Below are 25,111 nucleotides of genomic sequence, written 5' to 3'. Positions count from 1 at the left end.
TGAAAGCTGACAAAAAGAAATCAGATGTGGTATAAAGAGAGGGTGTCCTTTAACATTATTATCCCCACGCATTCCACCTCCTGCCTGTTACAAACCCTGGCTGTAATCTGTTACCCTGCCCTAGATTTTAAATGTGTGTTGTGTTTACGAATCCCTTATCTTCGTGCTGGATGCTGTTCAACACCACATGTAAACAAACAAAATTGTTTCCACTGGCTGTTTAAAAGATATAAAAAACATGAGCACAGAACAGCAGGGGTGGGAAGGTCCTGACACATCAACCTCTGCCATCTTCAGAAACTAGTTCATCTGTATGACTAGAGATTCCAAGGCTAAATTGAGAAGCCTGGTCCATCATTTTCCGTTTTTGCCAATGCTTGTCTTCCACCTTATATTAAACCTACCTCCTTTGCCCTTACCAGACATACTAAATAGAAAGTTCTTATAGCCTTCATAGTAGCTTTTCACAGCTACTGTGATTAGAAAATAAATCATTCTTTCACTTTTTTTGCATCTTACGGATTATCTGTTCAATCAAAATTCATGGATTCTGCAGAGATGAGGGAATAGGAGTGGAGAAAAAAAGCATGGCCAAAATCAGAACTCACACAATCCAAGGTTTTCTGGTTCATCTTCATTCACAAGTCCTAATCCCCATATCTGTGGGTCGCCTTTGTAGCTCTGCCCCTTTTGAACCTCTGGCAAGCCTTCTGGGTTTCTTTAAATGTGGAATTCCATGGCAAGTGGTCCAGATTTACAAGAGGACCTGACCCATATGGAATCTAAATGCATTACTTCAATGATTCTCAAAGGACTTATCTCCAACTATGCACTCATTTCTAAGTGTGCTTATTGAAGTACGTGGACAGGCAAGGGTGCATGTGTAGGGAAGGCTGTTCTGTTTTAATGGTTGTCTTGCTGAATCAATCGGCAAATTATTTACTCTGAACTTTGTATTATTTTCTGTCATATCTGTGGTGTGCACTTACTCACTGTACTCTGCCAAACACTGTACAAACTGAGTTAAAAAGAAACACTGTGAAACCATTGTTTAAAATTAAACATGAAATCACCATTATCCAGCAATTTGATTTCTGATCATATATCCAAAAGTACTAAAAGCAAAAACTCAAGCAGATACTCATATGCACATATTTACAGCAGCATAATTCATAATAGCCAAAAGGTAGAGGGAATCCAGTGTCCACTGATAAACGGGCAGACAAAAAAAAATGTGGCACTTATACACACACACACACACACACACACACACGCACACACACACATATGCCCATAAAGGAATATTATTCAGCCTTAAAAAGGAAGGAAATTGTGACATACGTTACAACATCAAATAACCATGAAAGCATTATGCTATGTGAAATAAATTGGTCACAAAAGAACTTGTGATTTATATGAGGGACCTACAGCCATGAGTTCACAGAAACCAAAAGCAGAATAGAGGTTGCCAGAGCTGGAGGGGGGAAAGGAATGGGGAATTATTCTTAAATCAATATGAGTTTCAATTTGGGAAGATGAAAGTTTCTAGAGATGAATGCTGATAATGGTTACAAAGTAATGTGAAAGTACTTAATGCTACTGAAATATACACTTAAAAACAGTTAAGATGGTAACTTTTATGTTGTCTACCACAATTTAAAATTATGTTTATCTATCCAAGAAGTCAAATAATCCAGTCGACAAATGGGCTAAGGAAATGAATAGACACTTCACAGAAGAAGATCTACAAGCAATCAACAAACATATGGAAAAATGTTCAACATCTCTAGTAATAAGAGAAATGCAAATCAAAACCACCCTAAGATTCCATCTCACCCCAATTAGAATGGCGATTATCAAGAATACGAGCAACAACAAGTGTTGGCGAGGATGTGGGGAGAAAGGTACACTCATACATTGCTGGTGGGACTGCAAATTAGTGCAGCCACTCTGGAAAGCAGTGTGGAGATTCCTTAGAAAACTTGGAATGGACCCTCCATTTGACCCAGCTATCCCACTCCTTGGCCTATACCCAAAGGACTTAAAATCAGCATACTACAGAGATACAGCCACATCAATGTTCATAGCTGCTCAATTCACAATAGCCAGACTGTGGAACCAACCTAGATGCCCTTCAATTGATGAGTGGATAAAGAAGCTGTGGTATATATATATACAATGGAATATTACTCAGCCATAAAGAATGATAAAATTATGGCATTTGCAGGCAAATGGATGAAATTGGAGAATATCATGCTAAGTGAGATAAGCCAATCTCAAAAAGCCAAAGGAAGAATGATATCGCTAATAAGTGGATGATGACACATAATGGGGGGAGGGAAGGGTTAGTGTTAGGGTTAGAGTTAGGGTTAGGGAGGGGGGCAAGTATGGAGGAAGGAAGGACTGTATAGAGGGAAAAGAGGGGTGGGAGGGGTGGGGGGAAGGGAAAAAAATAACAGAATGAATCAAACAACATTACTCTATATAAATTTATGATTACACAAATGGTATGCCTTGACTCCATGTACAAACAGAGAAACAACATGTATCCCATTTGTTTACAATAAAATAAAAAATAAATAAAATTTAAAAAAATTTAAAAAATATGTTTAAAACATTTAAGTACATAATAGAAAAAATAATTTTTCCTTAAATAAGGAAATTTTTAAAAAAGAGAAAAGTAATTGTTCTTCCTCTGGAAGCCAAGTGTTTTTAAAATTGATGGCAATAATCAGACACAAAGCGAAAAACAGCAACACAACAGACCAGACCAAAGTGTTTTGCATCAATTGAATAAGTACCTGGAGAGCATTAAGAGCAGCCTTTCTTTCGCTATCATATGCCCCCAAGAACATTTTTACACATTTTTTCCTTGAAATATCCCTTGAGGAAAAGTTTAACTGCACACATACACTGTATATCTGTTTTTTGTACCATGGCTCTTTGCAGGACCACAAACCACTATCTTTATCTTGAGATTCTTCCCCCAAGAACAATATTTGCCTTCTGGGGGGCAACATCACCCTCTTTGAGAATGCATGATTTACTCTATAAAAGGGGTGCTATAAAAATAGCAAATATGACTGAAATAATCAGAGGACGGAGGGTGCACATATACTACTCATATACTAGAATGTGTCCAAAAGTCCCATATCAGTATTAAAAGTATCTGAACACTGTGAAACTTCTGAACAAAAAAAGAAATCCATTTCTACTGTCTCCAAATATCTGGAGGTTAGCATTGTACACATAGAGCATCTAGGTGTTTAACAGAGTTTTGATAAGCTTAATTCGGATATTTGGCATCATGAATAGAGAATGTAGCATTACCATTGTTTAACATAACCATGACAGGATCTATTTTCACACATGGTAAAATGATATATGCAGATTTTATAGAAAAATTGCATAATTTTTCTTATTAACAAAAATTTAAGGGGCTTTGAATTTTACTACTCAAAGTGTGTACCTTGGGCCAGCAACATCAGCATTACCTAGGGCTTGTTAAAAGGCTAAATCAAGCTCCTCTCCACACCTGCTAAAACAGAGTCTGTAGTTCATCAGTATCCTTAGGTGATTCTATTCACATTAATTGAGAAATACTGCCTTAAAAGACAAATATAAAGCTGGGTGCAGTAGCATACGCCTATAATCCCAGCTACTTGAGAGGCTGAGGCAGAAGGATCACAAGTTTGAAGACAGCCTGGTCAACTTAGATACTGTCTCAAAACAAAAAATAAAAAGGGCTGGGGCTGTAGTTCAGTGGTAGAACACCCCAGGGTTCAATCTCCAGTACTGTTTAAAAAAACAAAAAAAGGTAAATATGAAAACTCTTCCTTAATTCAAAGCATTTTATTTTTAATCATCCAAGTCGATTCACTTATTACTCCTCTCAAATGAATCTAGTTCCTATAGGGCATGCAGGAAATGCAAACTAGAAAGGGATCATAAGAGATTCCTTAAAAATCACCAGAGACCTAAAGCATATAAATTACTATCCTGGGAGCTACCTCTGGAAAAAGTTAACTTCTTTCAGGTAGTTTATTAACTGATCCCTGCTCTTACAGGGATGGTCTGGAACAGGTGAATGGGTTTGCTATGTTCCCAAGGCTCCATTCTTTAGAGGCAGCCGCCATGGACCCTTCACCAGAGCTGTGATTTAGAATGCTCCAACATTTCGCTTTCCAGCATGGAAAGAAAGGTCCTGCCAGAAGCAAGGAAAATGGGTAGCACAACACCCACTTCTTTACATTCCTAGCTGTTTCTAAAAATGGTTTCTTAAGTAAAGGCCTGCCTCTCTCCAAAATATTAGCCCAGCCACTTCATACAGCTTCACTCTGAGTTCTGAAGCATTTTCCTGTGGTTTTCTTAAAATACAGAGGGTTAGGGCAATTATCAACTAAAACTTTATTAGTTAACTACGAACGGGGAGGAGGTAGTGACCAAGGGTGTGAGTTGGGGAGTGGGGCTAAGTAATTCAGGACCTTAGGAAGAGCGGACCTCTCCCTATTATACCTTTGCTAATATCTCAGTGGCCTGGTGGCAAACCAGGGCTCTCCCACTTACTACCTGAAGGACCCTGAGCCAATCGCTCAATCCTCCTGAACCTCAGTTTCCTCACCTATAGAATAAGGTTAATTATACTCATCTCAAATGTTATTATGAAAGCTAAAGGCACCCTAGTTGGTCAACTCCTAAAACAAGTGTTTACAAACACCTGTTAATTCCCAGTCCACTAACTCCTCCAGGATCTGTAAGATAATTTTAACAACTAAGTTTGAAAGGAAAATGTTTTACCTCATAGAGAGCTCCAAATTAAAGGAACAGGAAGTGCTTTAATCAGAAACCACATACGCTAGCTTTAATGAGCCTTTTCACCAAAACTGAGGGTATGATGCTTTCGGAGCCTGTTAAAGATTACCTAACCCTGAAATTTGGTCAGCAGAGAGCTGAATTCCCCTCTTAGATGTGTTCATATCCTCCTCCCATGAAAAATAATGGAAATTCAACAGATTTGTTTAAAAAAATACTAAACCACCAAAAAACTTTAGTTCACAAGAAATCATAGAAACATGCCTATGAGTAAAATTCATAATAGTTTAGAAACAACTTAAAAAATTGGTTAAGAAGACAAGAACTGTAGAACCCTCAGAAAAGATCACACTCCCCATTTTGACTTCATCAACCAAAACCTGAGTGACACTTAGATCCTCCTTGGTTAAACATAGCTGCCCTTCTCACCCTTGGGAGTTCAGCATCAGGCCAAGGAAGTCAGAAGGTGAAGTTCAGCCTGGGCCCTCATGATCTTCCCATGAACCTGAGGAGAAAAAAATCAAGAGGCCATCAAATCAGTGTCAAGTTAAGAGCCAAAAGGAATTTTTTTTTTTTTCAGGAGCAATTCATGGTTGATTTTAGAAAAATTTGAAAATATTCCCCTTAGTAATGTTCTCAGGCATCTGTAGCTTCTTGGAAAGTGTCTTTTGATTTCTGAAAGCAGAACCTATTTCAAGACAAAGTACAAAGATAAGGATTTGCCTCCCTTCCCTTAGTGAGGAGCAACTCGTGCTGTCCCTGGTCCTCACCTCCACACTAGAAAGGATGCCAAGTGTTCAACATGCTGGCTTCATGTACTAACTTCTCCCAGATGGACTTCCACCCCTGTGCACCTCACCTGCACCTGCCCAACTGTGTCTGATGCTGAAGAGATGGTGGAGCCGCTGCTGGATCATACCTTGTATTCCGAAGCTAATTAAAAGACTTCAAGGTTACCTGCATATTATTACCTGATCCTGTGGCTGACTCCCTCCTCCATCAAGGAATACTGAGAGTGGTGAATGGGCCTTGGAAACTTTACTCTCCTTTTGTTGTGGAACAACCTACTGTCTGACTAGGAGAAGCAAAAGAACCCATTCTATTCAGCCAGATAATGTATTTCTTTGGATGCCAGTTTCAAATCGAGGGGATAGATAGATAGATAGATAGATAGATAGATAGATAGATAGAGATAGAGATATATAACCAAGTGCTAAAATTTACATAATAAATGGCATCCTCTTTGGGACAACCCCCTCACCTATTTCAGCCAGTTTTCTATCCCTGTGAAGAGAATCTTAATTCATGCTATAATGAAACACGATTTGATTTGGACAAAACCTCTTAAAATAGTTTGTACAGATTTTTATGAACCTGATGATCCAGCCAAGTCATCAAGTTTCACATTTCCTTCATTCACAAAATGCATTCATAAATTTTAATTTTATAGAGGTAATATAAGAATTTTCGAGGGCAAACTACAAAATATTTCCATATACTCTGATATATTTTTCCATAAACACACAGTGACATGGCTGCCCTTTGTGGGAAAGCAGACCTCTAAAGCCACACAGCAAATGACCTGGGAGATTTCTGCCTTGTGGCATCACAGTTCTACCTCACTGACTAAGGCTGAACTATTTACATAAGATTGAGGCTGCCTTCACCACCTGTCCTATCCACCTCCACTACCAGCATCTTAGTCCCTCCTGTCTTTAAGGTAAACAGACACCATTCCTGCTATTAACAAACTATAGAATCATCCCGCATCTCCCCGCTCCCACCAAAAAACAAAAACAAAAAAAACCCTGCCCCCCAATATTTTGCCCCAAAGCAAATGTAATTACTCAAACATCAGAAAGTGACTCCCAAGGAAAGAATATGGGGAAAGGAAGGGGGAGGGAACCTTAGCATTTTAAGACACTTTTTCATACTAAATATCAAATAATAAAAATATACCTTTGTGTTTGAAGAGTCAAGTCTACAAATACGTAAAAGCAAATCAATTGTTTCCAGCTGTAATCAGCGATAATAAACCAAGTACGTGAGAGCATGAACAAGATGATCAGTTTCCTTTTGAGGTTACATGATAAGGAGCAGCGAGGCCGCCTTTCCTCTACCAGCTCGCAGTCTGACCTCGTGGCAGCAGGAGGCTGCCGAGTCCCCGGCCCCCTTTATAGGGTTCGCCTTCTGCTCCCCACTGGAGCGGGCAGAGGGGGCGGGGAGCGAGGCGCGAGCTTTCTCAAAGGCAGAACCCGGTCCTCCTCTGGTTCCATCCTCTGCGTGGGCACACAGGGGCAGGGGAGGCGGCAGGGGGCAGCCAGGACTAGGTCTGTGGATTTTTTTCCGCACCCTGGAAATTCCCAGGCCGAAAAGGTACCGACGCGAGTCGGGGACATTCCCCAGGAGGGCGGGCTCCAAGACCCGGCCTGGAATCGCGCGGGGGAATCAGAGGCCACCTCTAGCAAGGAAACTTTTTAAGATGCCTTTCTCGAATGTCTCCGATGAATCTACAGCGGGGATTAGAGTTGACTCCTCATTAGAGCCGCCTCTACTTATTTCGCTTTTTCTGTGCGGCCTCAGCGGGTTGGAATGAGGGTATGGGGGGAGCTTGCTTTCCACAACGCAGCTTTTTAAACACCGCAATCGAAAAGTAGTATCCCTGTCATGTGCTTTCACTGGAGAATTAAAGGACGAGGAATCTGCAGCATAAATAAAGCAGTAGTCCCGTAACACGATTTATTTTCACTGGCGATGGGTGGATTTAAATAGCGAATGAACCATTGCAGCGCATAGAAAGGATTTCGCCCATCACATTTAGTTTCATTGTCGCTTTTCCTTTTGGGACACGCTACTGTGAACTCTACTGCTTCCTTTCTCTTTCTCTTTTTTTAAGAGTTGCCCTCTCCAGGTCATGTTTGCAACTACACAGGAGATGACCATGTCTGGTTCTGCTGTAGAAATGGGCTTATCTGTAGCCACATGCAGGTCCCTAAAACTCCAGAGGCCTAACCTCCTCTCATTTAATGCTAATATTAAAGAGGAAATTGTATATTTAATGTACTTTACATTTTTAAAAAACTTAAGTGCACTTTCAACCTGAAGTTGGTGCAGTGCTTATGTGCTCTGCTCCTATAAACTGCCCTCAACAACCTGCTGCCCTTCCACCACCTCCTATTCTCCTCAGACTGCCAGGTGTCCCTAAGCCTCAGGACACTGCATTCTCACTTTGAAAGAGAAAAACAGCAAATCCACATCTTATTTCTTTATTGCACACATCGATGCCAGGCATTCTGAGTTCACTGAGACTGCACTGTTGAATAAACCTGGAAAGAATAATGCTTCACACAGGAAAATGAATACATTTAAAGAAGAATTTCTGGTGTTAGTGACTAGCTAACATTTAAAAGCTGGCTTTACCCAGAACCCACAAACATAATGCTAATCAGTTTTTCTGTTGCGTTGAGGAGTCTTATTTCTGTTGGCTCCCTTGGGTGTTTATTTCCCTGTACCTCTCAGAGAACATCATTTCCTTTAACAGATCCAGAAAGAGACTCACTACTGACATGTAACACATGAATATGTAAAGACTTACCGTATTTGTTCTTGTCATGAACCCTGATTTATCAATCTGAAACTTAAGCTTGAAGCCAAGAAATGTCAGTCAAGTGGTATTTAATAGAAGTATTATGGAATGATAAAAATGTATCATCCTGGGGGCTGGGGTTATAGCTCAGTGGCAGAGCACTTGCCTAGCACATGTGAGGCACTGGGTTCCATCCTCAACACCACATAAAATAAATAAAGGTAAAAAAGAAGAAAAAATTTAAATGGATCATACTGGGACACCAAAGGTCTGTTTGCTACCTGCTAAAGAAAGGTGACCTTTAATAGGATAACTTCTATAAAATATAATTTGCATAGAAGGGCCTTATTATAGTTCTCACTTTCACAATACCATCAAATCAATCACTTTAGTTCTGGAATATGAGATTCACTAACTTATATTGTCACTCCAAAATAAAAGTCCATATTTTAATTCAATGAAATCATATATAAACCACTGTTTTAATATTTTATTGTAAGCCTAAATATTCAACCATAATGGCCAACTTATGTAATAATAATATTAGTAGAACTACTAGGCAGATGTTTATAATTAAGTTGTTAAGGATATTTAACATAAAAAATATTTATACTATATTTTAAATTTAAAAAACAGATCCAAACTACCTATTCTCTATGATAACTACAGTTGTCCCACAGTATTTTGGTTCTAGAACTCCCTGCACACACCAAAATCTGAGGCTGCTCAAGCCCCTTAAGTAAAATGGTATTGTAAAACTTACGTTCATCATCCCATCTAATGTATCATCTCTAGTTTACTTGTAATACCTAAAACAATGTAAATGCTATGTAAATAGGTGTTATATTATATAGAGATTAAGAACCAGACAAGTCTGTATGTATTCAGTATAGATGCCATTTTTCCTAAACATTTTTTATCAGAAGTTTGTTGAATCCACAGATATGAAGGGCCCACTATATGTGGTTTAAAATCCCGGAAGAAAATATACAAAAATGCTGATGTTGATTGCATTCATGTGATGGAATTATGGATTTTTACCCAGTTTTTTCTTCTAGGTTTTGTAGTCTTTAAAAAGTATGATGCCCTTTATATTTATAATGAGACATGCATATTTAAAACAAACTACTTTTTGGCTGAAATGCTAATATACACAACTATGTGGTACTGCCCCAAAATAAAATTTTCAGAAGAAAATATTGTGCAGGTTGGTGTTCCTCATTTGAAATGCTTAGGACCAGAAGTGTTTCAGATTTTGAAATGTTTTGGATTTTAGATCATCTGAATATTTATATGAGATATCTCAGTGATGTGACCCAAGTCTGAACAGGAAATTTGTTTCATATTCACTTTACACACATTGCCCTAAAGGTAATTTTATGTGACATTTTTGGTGCATCTTTTTTGACTGTGTCCTATCACATGAGGTGAGGTGTACACCTTTTCACTTGTGGTATCCTGTCAGGTGCTCTAAAAGTTTTGGTTTTTGGAACATTTGGGGTTTTGGATTTTCAGATTACAGATACTCATATCTAATTGTTCTAAGAAAAGTTTGTGTAGGGCTGGGGTTGTGGCTCAGTGGTAGACTTGCCCAGCATGTATGTGGCACTGGGTCTGATCCTCAGCACCACGTAAAAATAAAGGTCCATCAACAACTAAAAAATATTTTTTAAAAAAGAAAGGTTTATGTAATATTTCAATTTATATCAAAGTTTACACATCATGCAGAAAGACAAAAGAGGAATGAAAGTGACTAAGACTACCTCAAGAAACTGTGTCAGCAAATCTTTAGAACCTTAAGTAACCAAATTAAAAAGTAATTAAAACTGGACAAGGTCACAGGAAATCAGTTGCAGCAGCCTCACTCCAAACCCCTGGAGATTCAGTGTTTGCTTTCTTCCTAAAATTGCCCTGAAAAAGTGACTCCTCAGCTTGCTCCAGCAATCCTTCTAGAGAAAGTGCCAAGAAGTTCTCAAAAAATAAAACTTCTGCTGGGCATAGTGCTAGTAATCCCAGCAGCTTGGGAGGCTGAGGCAGGAGGATCTAGAGTTCAAAGCCAGCCTAAGCAACTTAGTGAGGCCCTAAGCAACTCAGTGAGACTCTACCCCCAAATAAAATACAACAAAAGGACTGGGGATGTGGCTCAGTGGTTAAGCACTCCTGAGTCAATCCCCAGTACCAAAAAATTTTTTTTAAAAACTTGTTCACAAAATTCTAAGACGCTGAACTCCCACATACCTTAGTTCAAATCCAACTTAAAGTTCTTCATCTATAAAATGGAGCAACTACCACCTATACTATTGGATCATAATCAGAATTAAGTAAGTTATGGGTAAGCCCTTGAAATAGTAGACAAACAGTCTTACTTCCTGCATTAGAATCACTGGACTCTTGTCATAAACGTTAGTTCCCCAATTCCTGGAAGCGCAGACCCTAATTCTGAAATTTTATCAAATATAACAAGCTTAAGGTCCATTAAAATTAATTTAACTACTTTGGTCCTCTTCAGGTTCAGAAAACAAAAATTTTCTTTGCTGTAAAATGTATTATAACTGATAATCTTTAAGAACAGGAAAGGAAGATCTTAGACACTAAGTTAAAAAACCAAATTCTTTGACTTATTCTTCTACGTATGCATACTTCTCATGCTTTAAGCATCCGTCATTACCTCTAAAACCTTCTTCATGTGTCTACCTAGCAACAACTAATACTAGACTGTAATCTAGCATAGAACAGTACTTACTAAATGACCCCAAATTAACTTCAACTAATTTAAAACTAATGAGATAGTCAAATAAAATTGACAATTAAATGGTTTTTAGCATGAGAGAATGTGTATACACATGCCTAAATCAAGAAATACCTGTCATGAATTTTAATATCTGATTTTATTAATATCTAATTAGATTTTAACTTCTAATTTTGGTATATAGTTCAAAATAACCAAAAAAGAAACACTTGAAATTGGCAGGAAAAAACTTCTACGTCTTTATAATAATAAATAGCATTCTTTACATAAAAGTCAATTCTTAAAAGCCCTCAAACTTTAGAACATAAAAATAAACTTCTGGGTATAGATTTCCCCCTTTCAGTTCCAAAAATGGTTATTTTAGAATAAATACTTGTTGCACAAAAATTTAGCTGAACCAAATAAGAAACAATCATTCAATGCAAATATCAATTCAAAGCACAGATTTTATCTATACTGCTTTCATAATTTCCCCTTTACTTCTTTCCTAGATAAAAGAGGGAAATTATTAATATCCCACACTATAAAATTCTGACCAAGCACATTGGCCTTTTCAAGTAATTCAGAAAAGGTAGATCAAGAAAGACTCCTGGGACACTGCAATCCTCAGTGTGTTCACAGGAGCCTGTGACTGTAAGCCCTCTTTAATTCACAACCCCCCCCAAAGATGGACCACTTGTACTATTCATGCAGATATATTCAATTTCCTTTACCACATAGCTACGAACACTTCCACTGACAACCAAATTTGTCCCTTCCATTTACATCAAAACATTTCTCACATGCTTTAACATAGTAGTCTCCACTCCCAGAAGCTAGTTCAAATAAACTCATTAGCATCTTTGGTTACAAGGGCAATACAGTGTGTAGATGCTGTTAATAAGGATTCTACCATGGTTAAGTCAACTGGAAAAAATCCTAAAGGTAGATATAAATGTAGCCTGAATTTTCCAAGCTCCTTACAGGTCATCATATAAAGTACAGCACTTTTTGAAGTGTTACATATATTGATGGTAGCCATCTCATAGTGGGGTCACCCACAAACTTTATGTACCACGAGTCAATTGGAGAGGTCACAGAATGTGATTCATCTAGTCCCCTCTAGCACAAGCTAGGTCTCCAAGGGGCACACAAAAGATAAGAACATGTCCATCTGGTTCTTCACAATAACTTCATCTGGGTGCAACTTGTGGGGTAGATAATGGGCCAGGGTCATCTCCCAGGCATCAACGAGATATACTCCAACCCCTGAGAACATCCTCCGAAGGATGGTGTCCAGTTGAAAGTTGTACCAGTCACTGTTGAAGAGGCTCACTTCAGGCCCCAGTTCTTGGGCATTGGCTGTCCGGATGACCACCACAGTCTTAGGGCTTCGATCCAGGAGCTGGACCACTGACCGACGGATGTTCCTGAGTCGACGGATATACACTTCCAAGGGGAAGGTGCTGAAGTGAGACCATAGGGCTATGGCAATCACTGTGTTCCTCCCTCCCACAATCCCATTCAGTTCATTTGCCACATAACGGAGATCATTGCTAAAGACGGTTGTGAAGCGGATAGGTGGACCATGGCAGCGGTATTTGAGCAGGATGTTGTGCTTCTGGTCCACTGCAAGGAAGGGACCCACATTCTTGGGACTACCCATTTGAAACTCCACTAAGTCTGAAACAAGGAAAACTCAAACTCATAAAAACATTCCAACTATGCAAATATATTTGAATATTATTTACCAAGTAGCTTCAAAGAACAGTTTTTAAAATAAAAGTACAGCAAAAACATACAATACAAATATTAAAGGAATACCTATTTCACTGTTCCCACCTATGAATCAAGACCTTTATTTTGACATATTATTCAAATAACCCCATAAATGTGATATTATAAGTAATGCCATTAGTGAAAGATTCTACATCTATAAATATGCCTCAAAAACAACATACCTGTTAAATTATTAAGCCAAAAAATCTTGCTGTTTGCATTGATAGTTGAATATTTAGAAGTCAAATTGGCATTTACACCTCATGCTTCTAATAGGTAAATATTACATCTTCCAGAACAAGGGCTATAACTTCTATTTTATGAGCACAATTAGTAATCAAATAATTCTCTTGGAAAACATGATCAACTTGGAGGACATTATGCTAAGTGAAATAAGCCAAGCACAGAAAGACAGATATGCATGATCTCCCTAATATGTGGAATCTTAAAGTTTTACACTTACAGTAGAATGCAGAAACTCACAAGAGGCTGGAGAGTTTGGTGGGGGTGAGGGGATGAGAACATACTGCACAGGTACATAGTTTCAGTTAGGAGGAATAAGTTTTTGGAGTCTATACAGCAAAGTAACTATAAGGGTAACTATAGTTAATAATGTATTGTACATTTCAAAATTGTTTAATGTTCTTATTACAAATAAATGCATTTGTGATAGATGTTAATTAGCTTTATATAATCATTCCAGAATATATACATGTCAAAATATCACATTGTACCCCACAAATAAGCTTTTTTTTTTTTTTTTTGCAGTACTGGGGATTGAACTCTGGGATGCTCCACTACTGAGCTACATTACCAACACTTTATTTTTTGAGACAAGGTCTGGCTAAATTGCCCAGGCTGGCCTTGAATTTGTAATACTCAGTCTCAGCCTCCCAAACAGCTGGGATTAGAGGTGTATGCTACTGCACCTGTCTGAAAATAAACTTTAAAATAAAAATAATTTAAAAAAAAAACACACAATGTAAGTTGTAATCCTGGTGTGGGGTGGGGGGAAGAAGCAAGTTCCTCTTTTTGTAGTAAGTAAAAAAAAAGAAGCAACTCTGTTTCTTTTGACTTTCGGTTTTACTCCATGGCTGAAAAAAATCAGTCAACACCCTAGGAGAGAACTTTTTCTGTCCTGAGAAATGACAAAGGCAGCAACACAATTTAGACTTCCCTTCTGTCCCTCCCCCTTTACCTAAGTTGTGTTTCAAGGTCTATTCCTCTGAAATATTCTGAAGATTCAAGGAATCTGTGGGACCCCAGTTACTCCTAAAAAACTCTGTACTTGATCTCTTGATATATGCCCCCATGAGGAAAGGGGAACTCATATTCATTAATGTTCCCAAAGCGCCTTACAGGGAACAGAGTAAGCAAACACTGGCATCACAATTCCATCAACATTTCCTAAGCACCCAGGAAAGGCTCCACAGCCCTTGCCCTGAGAGAGTTTACAGTCAATGCTGAGGAGATGGTATCAGACTGTAATTTTCCACATTAAGGGTTCAAGTAGGTTTTACTTTTTCCATGCTGCATTCCAAGGCTTCTCTATTAGATTTTCCTACCAGATTCATCACTATTTAGCATCCAGTCCTACTTAAACCAAATAAAAGCTCAAGCTACCATTTTCTTTTGATTAAGATCAAGCAACCACACAAAGCTTTATTTTTATTGGATGAAAATTTGTCTTTAAAGGGGCTGTGGAAAACTATCAAAACACTCAAAGTGATCACTGTTATTTAAGGAGACAACAAGCTACAATGTTAGAAATTAAGAAGCAAGAAACTATAGGTATCTGAAAAGCCCTGCCTGGTCAACATCAAATCATGCTTAGTACCAGGCTATACAAATTAATTCCCTTCAGATTTTTAATTTGTTTTATCAACAAAAACTCAACTATGTCTGTTTCAATTTAAAAAGAAAAAAGTGAAAACTGCAATTGACTTTTCCCCTTTTGGGGTAATATCTACTTCATCCTTTTCTTCTAAAAATTAAATTTGAAAGTAAGCTGATATAATCAATAGAAGAATGAATAAAACACATCACAAGCAGCAAATCTAACAAACTATCAGGATTTGCTTTATGAAAAGCCCTGCCCATACATAACCATCCAAAACAAAACAAACAGGGGCTGGGGATACAGCTCAGTTGGTAGAGTGCTGGTCTCACAAGCACAAGGCCCTGGGTTCAATCCCAGCACCGCAAAAAAAAAAAAAAAAAAAAAAAAAAAAAGTTCCCACAGAACTATCAACTCTCTGAATTGTAACCAGTCCTTTATTTTTACTACCAGGAGTCAACCCTCCTTGCCCCATCTACATTCCTTCCAGAAAGAAGAGAATGCCATTGTGAATAAGTGGTGGGTTTTGTTCTGAGTCTGGAGAACAGCCCCAGAGAAACAAGAAGCTAACAGCGCTGGAACTTACCCACACTCCCTCAGGAGGAGCCAGCTGTACTTCAGAGTGCCCCCAGTGGTAGGCAACAAAGGGATGGTTTTGCATTAAAATGAACCACAGTAAGTTTCCTTCCAGTTAAATCTACTATAAATTTGAGGTTGGACCAAACAACTAGAAGAGAAATGACTGGAAATGTCTACCTTTGTCTTACATCCAGAATATAAGAAGTAAAAGACAGCTGTAAAGCGACATACATGGTCCTTCAATCTCATCTCACACATGGAAAAAGAAAGCTCTGAGAAGTAAATGACTTGTCCAGGGTGGTCATAGAGTTAATCAGAGGATGAATCTTTCTGAATTGATCAGAAATTGTCACACATCTCTCCAGAGTCAGGATGCCTCTTTAATCCTACAGAGAAATTGCTTCCTCACCTGAGACCTTTTTTTAGGGTTAGAGTGAGTCTACTTATTTTAAATTGGATTTCATCCCCGTGGGATATAGTTATGAAACAAAAGTAAAGTACCAACCTGGAACAAATGTAGTGAGGTATTCAAACCATTGCCTGATTGTCGAGTCACCAAATAAATACACCATTTTTCTTTGTAAGCATTCTGTAATGTTGTCAGGGTCATTAAAATGGCGCATCTTAAATCTTCTGGGCCTCCACTGGTCTTTGTAATAATACCCAGAAGGAAAAGTTTCTGAGCCTTCAGGTACTTCTACATTGTTAGTTTCTGTAAGAAAAAGAAAAAAAAAATATATATATATATACATACACACACACACATATATTCTGAAATTTCCTTCCAATAATAGATGAAAAATGTTACAGGAAATACAATCATGTCCATATATTTGTTAGCCTGCTAGCATATGGGCAACATTTCCTGTTATCATATCTCAAAGAAATCCCAGACTTTCCCCTTCATACAGAGAGATTCTCTTTTGCACAGAAGTGGGAATATGTGAAATGCATGTAGGAGTACGGTGAACATCAGGGAAAAGGGGGTCTCTGAGCGTTCTTCTGATTATGTATGTTTTTATCAAAGCCAAAAAATAAAGGCAAAAACCAAGGAAATGTGTAGATGTAACTATGTGTCCATCAATGCTCCAGAAAAAGCAGAAGTATTTTTTATCCAAATACCTATGAGGCAAGTAAGAATTTTATATTTTTACATATGTATAGTAACATTAGTCTGACATATCTTGGTTCATTAAAAGGAAAGTTTAAATCTATGTGTCCTAAATTCATTGACCACATTGAAACAAATGACATACAAAGGATTATTCTTGGCCAGGCATGGTAGTGCACGCCTGTAATCTCAGCTGCTCAGGAGGCTGAGGCAGGAGGACTTCGAGTTCAAAGCCAGCTTCAGCAAAAGCAAGGTGCTAAGCAACTCACTGAAACCCTATCTCTAAATAAAATATGAAATAGGGATAGGGATGTGGCTCAGTGATTGAGTGCCCCTGAATTCAATCACCAGTACCCCCCAGAAAAGGATTATTCCCCACAATGCAATAGGTTCATAAGGTGTGTAAGCATAAAAAAGCATCAGCAACATGTATTCACCTTTGTAACCTAGCTACACACAACACAAGCCCCAACTACCTTTTAGAGGGACAGTCAACCTCTTTCTGCCCTAATACCTCCCTTGGAAAATGCCTCCATGGAAACAACATGCTTTACAAATGCGTCAAAACAGATAGCGATGACTAATATTTCTTGCAGTTTATTCTGCATCAGACACTGTTCAGAGCAATTACACCTAATATCTCATATGAAGCTCACAATAACTCTTTAAAGAAGGTGCTATTACTATCCCTGCATTTCAGAACAGTTAAGCAACTTGACCAATGTCCCAGAGCTAAGCTAGTAATAATGCAGTCAGAACCTGACCTGAGCAGGTGAGCCCCAAAGCCCAGGTTCTTCACCATGGTGCAGGAGCACTTCTCAGAAATAGATGTTAGTAGATGTCAGCAATTTCTTTCTGCTTTTTTTGTTTCTTGAAGATACATATTTATTTCAACAATTATTCAAATCTATAATCTTCAAAAAAACATCAATCATTTTATGTCACTTCTTTACACAACCTGAAGTTCAACCTTGATCATATTCTAGTCATTTTACAGTGTAGTGGTCTGTTAAACCACAATTTGAAATGCAAATGTTTACATCAGTCAGAAATTTTAATTTAAGTAAGTCCCTTATATGCAACTATTTTCAGTTTATCTGACTTCTCAACATTATCTATGCCATTCAAAATTGTTTTGGATTTTTTATTTCCTTCAAAGAAAATGTCCTGTTTCACAGAGTGTAGAGCTAATCATTTTTTCCCTTGTGTATCTTTGTAGGTTCAGGGACCAAATGGAAAGGTAAATAGTGTTTTAAAAGCTTTACTTTGGCAAATATGATTAATACAGAAAATGGAGGGGTGATGAATAAATGTTTATTTACTTATAAAAAAAACTTTCTCAGTCAGGTGAAACCTCTAGTCCCCCAGTGACTTGGGAGGCTGAGGCAGGAGGATTCTGAGCCCAGAAGCTCAAGACCAGCCTGGATATCAGAACTAGACCCCATCTCAAAAAAAAAAAAAAACCAAAAGAATCTTTCAACATGTTGTAAAGTGTGGCTTTACCATGTAACCACACCTTGCTCAAGCTCCCACATTTCATCAGTACATCAAAATTGCATGGTTAGAGAGCTACAGTGAAAACACCCAGGTCCACAGAACACATTTACTAGAGAAAATTAAAAAGTGGTTTTGAAGTTAAAATTTTTAATTTGGTAATTTGGCTATTTTGTGTCAAATACATGTTAAAAAGAAATGTATATATCACACAGGAAAAAATACCATTTCTATTCAATTTGTTAATTATTTACTACCAGAGTTAAGTCAAACAAAGCAAATCAATTACTGAATCTGACATACATTCTTTAAATAATAACAACTGTATTTTTTTTCTTTTAGGTGAAATGTACATGCCTATGCTGCCCCCTTATGGCCATTGGAACAAAAATATTACCTGACTCATGTCAAGGGGTCAGAAGTTGTTGAACTCAATGCATTCTCATATAAGGTAACTAAGATATGAAAGTCTCTTAAACTGATGATATAACCCCTAATGTTCTATTCATTTGGAATTAAATTAAATCAAAATAAAGATTTACTGCTCAATTTTATGGTTATCTTGAATATTGCTGGTGAGAGGAAATGTTTACACTAAGGTACTTGTAAAAGGCAGATATGAAGATATCTGTATAAAATTAGAAGGTTTATCTTTGATTTGCAAATAATGTCCAGTAGTCTCTAAAATGGCCTTTAAAGCCCATGGCTAACATTTTCCTACAAATGGTGTCATCCCATGCCATCATTAACCATAATGAAGGCTATCTGGGCCCAAAAACGGAACAAAAGGAGAGGGGGCAGGGATAGTAAGGCAGTAAAATAAATTTTCTTAAACCACTTAGAAAGAGCTGGACAAGAAGGATACAATCAATGTAAATTAAGAGTTCTGGTATTTATTTCAATAGAAGAGGTAAGCATTCCCTGCTGCCTCCCACCCCCAAAAAGCTCAAGTTTCTGGTGAGGTTAGAATCCAAAAAGGTCACTGAGTCATTTAGTTGTGATAGTCTGGGGACTACAGTACAATGCTAATAGAAGTTCAGTAGTAATTCTGACACTTAAAAGCCTGTCAGAAACCAAACTTGGTCTTGATAAGCTAGCCTACTCTAATTAAAAACTGGGTTTTTTTTTTTTTTTTTTTTTTTTTTTTTTGCTCTTGACTGCAATTATACCCATACATGAAGGTATTACTGGCAGTCTCAAGCAATCCACTAGACTCTAAATAGGAACCTTGGAATAATATTACCTTATAGGGGAGTTAATTAACTAAAACAAATATAGCAAAATTTTATAGAGTGCAAATTCCAAAATACAGGTTTCATAAGTGAAATGATAAAGATATAAAAATTATGAACACATCCAGGGAATGGCAAAAAAACAGAAGAGGAGGTTAGAGTATCTGATGGTGCTAGAAAGTAAAGTGTTTCATAAAAAAAAAAATGAGAACATGTCAAAGGTATAGGAAACTCCTGTAACAATTCCAATTGACAATGTCTCAAATCTGGAACAATTTGGGGGGGGGAGATTAAGCTGGATTATAACCCAAATATGAAATTATGATGAGTTCATGCTGATATAAATAAATGTAGGAAAAGGGATAATACTTCTTTATGAAAGAATTTCAACTAACGAATGTTGAAGGAATGACAGATATCATTATTTGGTTGTCATTAGAATTCCACAGAATTCACTGCTAAGAGCTAATGAGTGCTAAAATTAACAGATGATTATTTGAGCAGAAACAAAATGATGGCAGAGGAGAAAAAATATGAACCCTTATTCAGGGCCTTTGAGTGCCCCCTGTGGGTCACTGCAGTGAATTTCAGTGAGGTACTGCTAAGCAGAATTCCTTTGAAAATCCATAATGCTCCTGCCCTTCTCTTTTTCTTTACAATTACCTCCCTGGTACAAGATGATTTCTTCAACGAAAGCTAGCCTATGCTGTTCCTACTGATTTAGGGTTTATTCCTCTAAAAATCCATCAAGAGCCTTACTAGTTACAGAATCTGTCTTTCCTTTAACCAGAATAGTACATCACATACCCTCACCACTTCCTGGCTGATCTTTAAAACCTGTCAGGTGGAAGTAAACAAAAAAGCTCCTTCCACCAACCATTTCACAGGCACCTGAGACATCACAGACAGGGCTGTGGAAAAGAAGTGTAGATGTGGTGTTCGGGTAGGGCCTCCTCAGGATGTCAGACATGGTAGTAGTTGGAGTACTATAAGAGGTATCATGTCTACTGACATCTTGGCCATGGGCTGAAATTAAGATAGATAAGTATCTCCATTAATGATGTTTCACATATTTACCTTCTAAAACTTGTGATTCATCTAGTTTAAGTAAACCAATATAGCTTTTCAATAGGTAAAGACTGAGATTTCTTATGACACACAATAGTAGAGACCAGAAATAAAACTGACAGTTTCCTGCCTGTACTGGGGCCACAGACTAATTTTATTTAGCCCACACACTATTTTGAGAATTCTGAATTGGAAGCTAATGCTATAAAATGTGGAAATATCACATTTTTAAAATTAACATTTCTGGGGTTTCATGAAAAAAAAACAAAAAAACAAAAACCAATCTACAAATCTGGCTGCACTGGGTTTGCTTCTGTGGGGAAACAAAGCTGCACAAACAGCAGGAGGAGAAGAAAGGTTTCCCCACTGAGGTGGCCCTTGCTTTTGATTAACTCCCCACAACTCACACAAGGCACATGTATGGCTAATTGCCCATTATACTTGATTTTATACCTTGCCCTTATAGCAAAAGGCTTTACAACATCTGCTGTGTGGGATACTATTAATGTTTTCAACTAAAAGGAACTCGCCCACCATTTGTATAATAATGTTCACCCTTTCTAAAAATCATGATAGCTAGCTACATCTATTCTGCAAAATCATAACACACTCCTCTGAATTTCATCCTTTTACTATTAATATCCTACAGCAATGCATCAGAATGATCTGGAAAGTTAAAATACAGTTTTCTGGGTCCCACCAGCCAGAGTCTGAGGTGGAACCCAGAAATTGGTAATTCTAGCAATTGCTATTCTAGTAGTGCTGTATTCCTGATGCACACTTTGAGAACAGTTACTGTTCATCAACTCAATAGTTTCTTAGTTTCTGTATGTTGTGTGTGTGTGTGTGTGTGTGTGTGTGTGCGCGCGCACATATGCTGGAAATTGAACCCAGGATTTTGGGCATACTAAGCACTACTACATCCCCAGACCATACTGAATGCTTTGGATTTTTAAAATTTCCACGCCATTACTCAATCATAAAGAAGCATGACTTTATGGTATTTGCTGGTAAATGGATGGAACTGGAGACTATTATGCTAAGTGAAATAGACAAAAAGTCAACTGTCAAATGTTTTCTCTGATATGTGGAAGCTAATCCCAAATAAGGAAGGAGTATAAAAAAAGAATAGAAGAAATATCACTGGAGCAGACAAAAGGGAATGAAGGGAAGAGAAAGACAGTGGAATGAATCTGACCTAATTTCCCTATGTACATACATGAATATACCACAGTGAATCTCACCATCAAGTATATCCACAAGACACTGGTTTTTTTTTAATTTTAAAAAAATAATAAATAGCAGAAAGATCAGTAGAGTAAAGCAAAGGGAACAGAGGGTAGGAAGAACAGAGGGGAAGGTGAAGTACTGGGGGCCGAATTAGAACAAGTTATATTCCATGCTTTAAAATTATGTCTAAATGAATTCTATTGTCAGATATAACTAAAAAGAACCAATAAAAATTTTTCATGCCAATTTTACACACATTCTTTGAGTATCTCTAGTGTAGCAATATCTAACAGAACTTTTTGCAATCGTTTATAGATTCCACATAAAATGCTGTCAAATATGATAACTCTTGAGTATGTGTAACTAAAGAACTGAATGTTTATTTAATTTTAATTAATCTAAACTTAAATAGCCTCATGAAGTTAGTAGCTTCCATACTGAACAATATAACTCTATGGGCTCTTGAGAAGATAAACAGAAGGGGAAGGAATGATGAGAAAGACAACTTTTACATAAACATAAATAGAAAAACCCAGAATTAATCACATAAGATCTAGCTAATGTTTTTTTAATCAGTTTTTAATATTTTCAGTTATGTCAGAAGTAACCAGGCATGTTAAAGTGGCAAACTGATTTATAATATCAAAATGACAGAGATTCAACCCATTTAGCAAGAAAAACAATAAATCATCAAACTCATTCTTTTTTTTTTTTTCTTTTTTTTTTACCTTTTATCCTCCTGGGAACCACAGTCACCCAATCAGGTCCACTGGAATTGATCGGCATTTTGATATTGACACCACTTTAAGAGGAATAAAAAAGCACAAGCTTAGATTCAGGGGCATTTATTTCCAGTTATGCATCTTTATCTGCACATGAAAAAAAGGATATGATTTTACAGAGCCTTATTATGGTAAAAGGTGTTAGCCAACAATATGAATAACTGACAAACTAGGTCTTTTGTAATAAGTATGCTATATGGGTATATAAATCGAAGAGGACGTTAACGTATTCTTAATAAGTTTCCAACACACTATATATTCTTAGCCATTCCTAAGAGTGCAAAATCCAAAAGGACAAATGCTGGCTTATATTACTTACTCTTCTAGCACTCAGAATAGCTCACGCTGACAAAAATGCCTAATTTGTCACTACCTGCTTTTCACACTGCACAACTCCGTAGAATGCCAGATTCCTTAGGCCTTGCCAGATGTGACATGAGACCCACTTGAAAAGACGCTTGCCTCCAGTGCGTACTGACACAGTGCTTTGTTCATCATTCCTGTGACTCTCAAGTGCCTGTCCCCCTTACCAAAATATACATTCATCAAAAGACATGGAAGGCACCTCATTCACCCTTGACAAGCCCTGGACTAGAATCCATGTTCAGATTCTTTTTGAATGGCTGCATGAAAAACTGAGGGAGAGTGAAGACCAGAAGAATACTAAGAACCCGATACAACTACTGCAGATACTGAGCCACAATAATTACCTATTATACTTAGATCAAAACAAATTTAAAAATGAAATTTCCAGACTCTTGATGAAGGAACATTCATTTTTTTTTTTATTGTTTCATCAATTTCAGAATAGATGTGTTCATTCAACAAATAACTCTCAAGCTTCTACTACATGCCAGGAACTGTCCTAGATGCCAAGAGCTATTATAGTAAACAAAACGCACAGAACCTCTTTCTTCATGGAATGACTTTGTGATGAGAGACAATACAAAAAACAAGTAATGAAGAATGTATTCAGGGCTGGTTACATAGAGATAAGTGATATTTAAGGAGAACGTGACTTTTAAAAGAGCACATATAAACTACTTTCATAAGCTTAGAGAATTATCAAATGACAATTATATAATAACTTTCCCATAAAAATATTTGTAGAAAAATTCCCTCTATAGTTTTCCTGCAAAAATACGTAACCTGAATCTAGTCATGGAGAAACAATAAAGCAAACCCAAAGTAAAGGAATTCAACAAAACAGCAATATTTAAACTATCCATGTCATAAAAAATAAAATAGGCTAAATTGACCTCCTGGATTAAATAGAGAATTAAATACACTGTGTAATCACAGATTAGATTAGCTAAAACAGATGACTACAAAGGATATTACTAGGATGAATGGAAAAACTTGAACATGGATTGAATATTAGATAATAGTACTATATCAATGATATAATACAAGTCCCCATTGTGATAAATGTGTTATGGTAATATATTAAAGTCCACATTTTTAGATTCATACTTATGGGGTACAGTTACATGATGACTGATTTACTCTCAAATGGTTTAGGGGCAAAAATTATACACACACACACACACACACACACACACAGAAAGACAAACCAAATGCAGCAAAACATTAACAATGATGAATCTAGGCAAAAGCTATATGGGTGTTCACTGTTATTATTCTTAAAATGTTTCTAAAGACATGAATTTTTTAACACAAAGTTAGAAAAAAATATTAATTGTGCTAAAGTAAAAGGGAAATTTTCAGGTAACAGACTCATTCTTTCAAAAGGCCTTCCCTTACATTAATAGGATCTTTTAAGGAAAGTACTTCTGTCTTTCCAAGACAAACACATTTTTTCCTTTAAGGTAAAGAACAAAGATTACCTTGACTTAACTGTCCACCTGTTATTTAGGGTACCAAATACCAAAAATAACTTTCTTAATACTTTCTAACTTAAGCAAGGTTAGAAGCCACCAAGGAAAAGAGGTACATATAGGTATGAGTTCAACATATTCAGACCATGAGCTCAAACAGCATACCCTAAAGTTTTTCCAAAGATCAATTTCAATCTTTCTTTTTTTCTTTTTTGAATAGCCTGATGCAATATTTTGAACTTGAGCAGAGAAAAAGGTAGGAATATTAGCTATTAGAATTCTGCAAATGTTTGGTTTCCAAAGATACATGCCACCTCATACATTGTTTTCTCAGCAAACTTCCAGATAAGAAGAGTTTTGTAATGATTCTACAAGACCATCATCTGGCCTCACCCAGGACATGCAAATAAGTGTGGGAACAAAGGCATTATTTTATCCTTCTAGATTTACATGTGCTTTTGATTGTAAGATTTAGTATCAGGAATATTTTAAAGATTCTCACTAATTCTCTAACTTTTCTCCCACTATTTTCCACATGGAATTTGGATAATTATAAACTGTACCTCTTCTTCTCTGCTAAGCCATCAAGTAGACTGACAACACAACTCTAAAAGGGATAGTTGGGTAGTCTTCACATATAGGCCAAAAAAAAGTACATAGAAATGAAATAATCTGACAAGTCATTGATAAATAGCATGTCTGAGATCTGAATGAAGAATTAAAAGAAAACTTCTGGTTTGGTTTGGTTTTTTTCTTTTCTTTGGAATATGTGTGTGTGTGTGTACGTGTGCGTATGTGTGTTTCGTTTTCACTCTGCACTGAACTATACCTAGTCTTCTCAAGAACACTACAGCAAATACAGTAAGTCAGGCGCCCTCTGCTGGCTCTGTGCCTAAATGTTACGACTCTGCTAGATGTACTTACACTGACTGCCTGTACCAACAGAGGAAGTGGAAGCAGAGGGTTTAATTTCAGGAGGTCCCACAGACCAAACATTATGACAATAACTTTTCCTCCACCGCACAGAGCTGACAT

General features: G+C 37.2%; 2 protein-coding genes across 3 annotated transcripts in view; both read right to left on the bottom strand.

Moving 5' to 3' along the window:
* Positions 1-7,125, bottom strand: part of NFKBIZ (NFKB inhibitor zeta) — a 31,242-nt gene extending 24,117 nt beyond the window's left edge. The window contains exons 1-2 of the mRNA XM_079101394.1: positions 6,772-7,125; positions 5,242-5,317 (exon numbers count right to left, since the gene is read on the bottom strand). The gene's annotated coding sequence lies outside the window, so the exon portion shown is untranslated. The remainder of the gene's footprint in view (positions 1-5,241; positions 5,318-6,771) is intronic.
* Positions 7,126-11,267: 4,142 nt separating this feature from the next.
* Positions 11,268-25,111, bottom strand: part of NXPE3 (neurexophilin and PC-esterase domain family member 3) — a 53,452-nt gene continuing 39,608 nt past the window's right edge. For both annotated transcript variants that reach the window (XM_079101397.1, XM_079101396.1), the window contains exons 7-9: positions 22,185-22,258; positions 15,827-16,033; positions 11,268-12,809 (exon numbers count right to left, since the gene is read on the bottom strand). In XM_079101397.1, the coding sequence (XP_078957523.1) occupies positions 12,259-12,809; positions 15,827-16,033; positions 22,185-22,258 (832 nt within the window). In that variant the 3' untranslated portion in view covers positions 11,268-12,258. The remainder of the gene's footprint in view (positions 12,810-15,826; positions 16,034-22,184; positions 22,259-25,111) is intronic.

The sequence above is a fragment of the Sciurus vulgaris genome, assembly GCF_902686455.1.
Source record: "Sciurus vulgaris genome assembly, chromosome: 10".
In the NCBI taxonomy this organism is placed as follows: Eukaryota; Metazoa; Chordata; class Mammalia; order Rodentia; family Sciuridae; genus Sciurus; species Sciurus vulgaris.
This window is presented reverse-complemented; position numbering and strand designations above follow the sequence as displayed.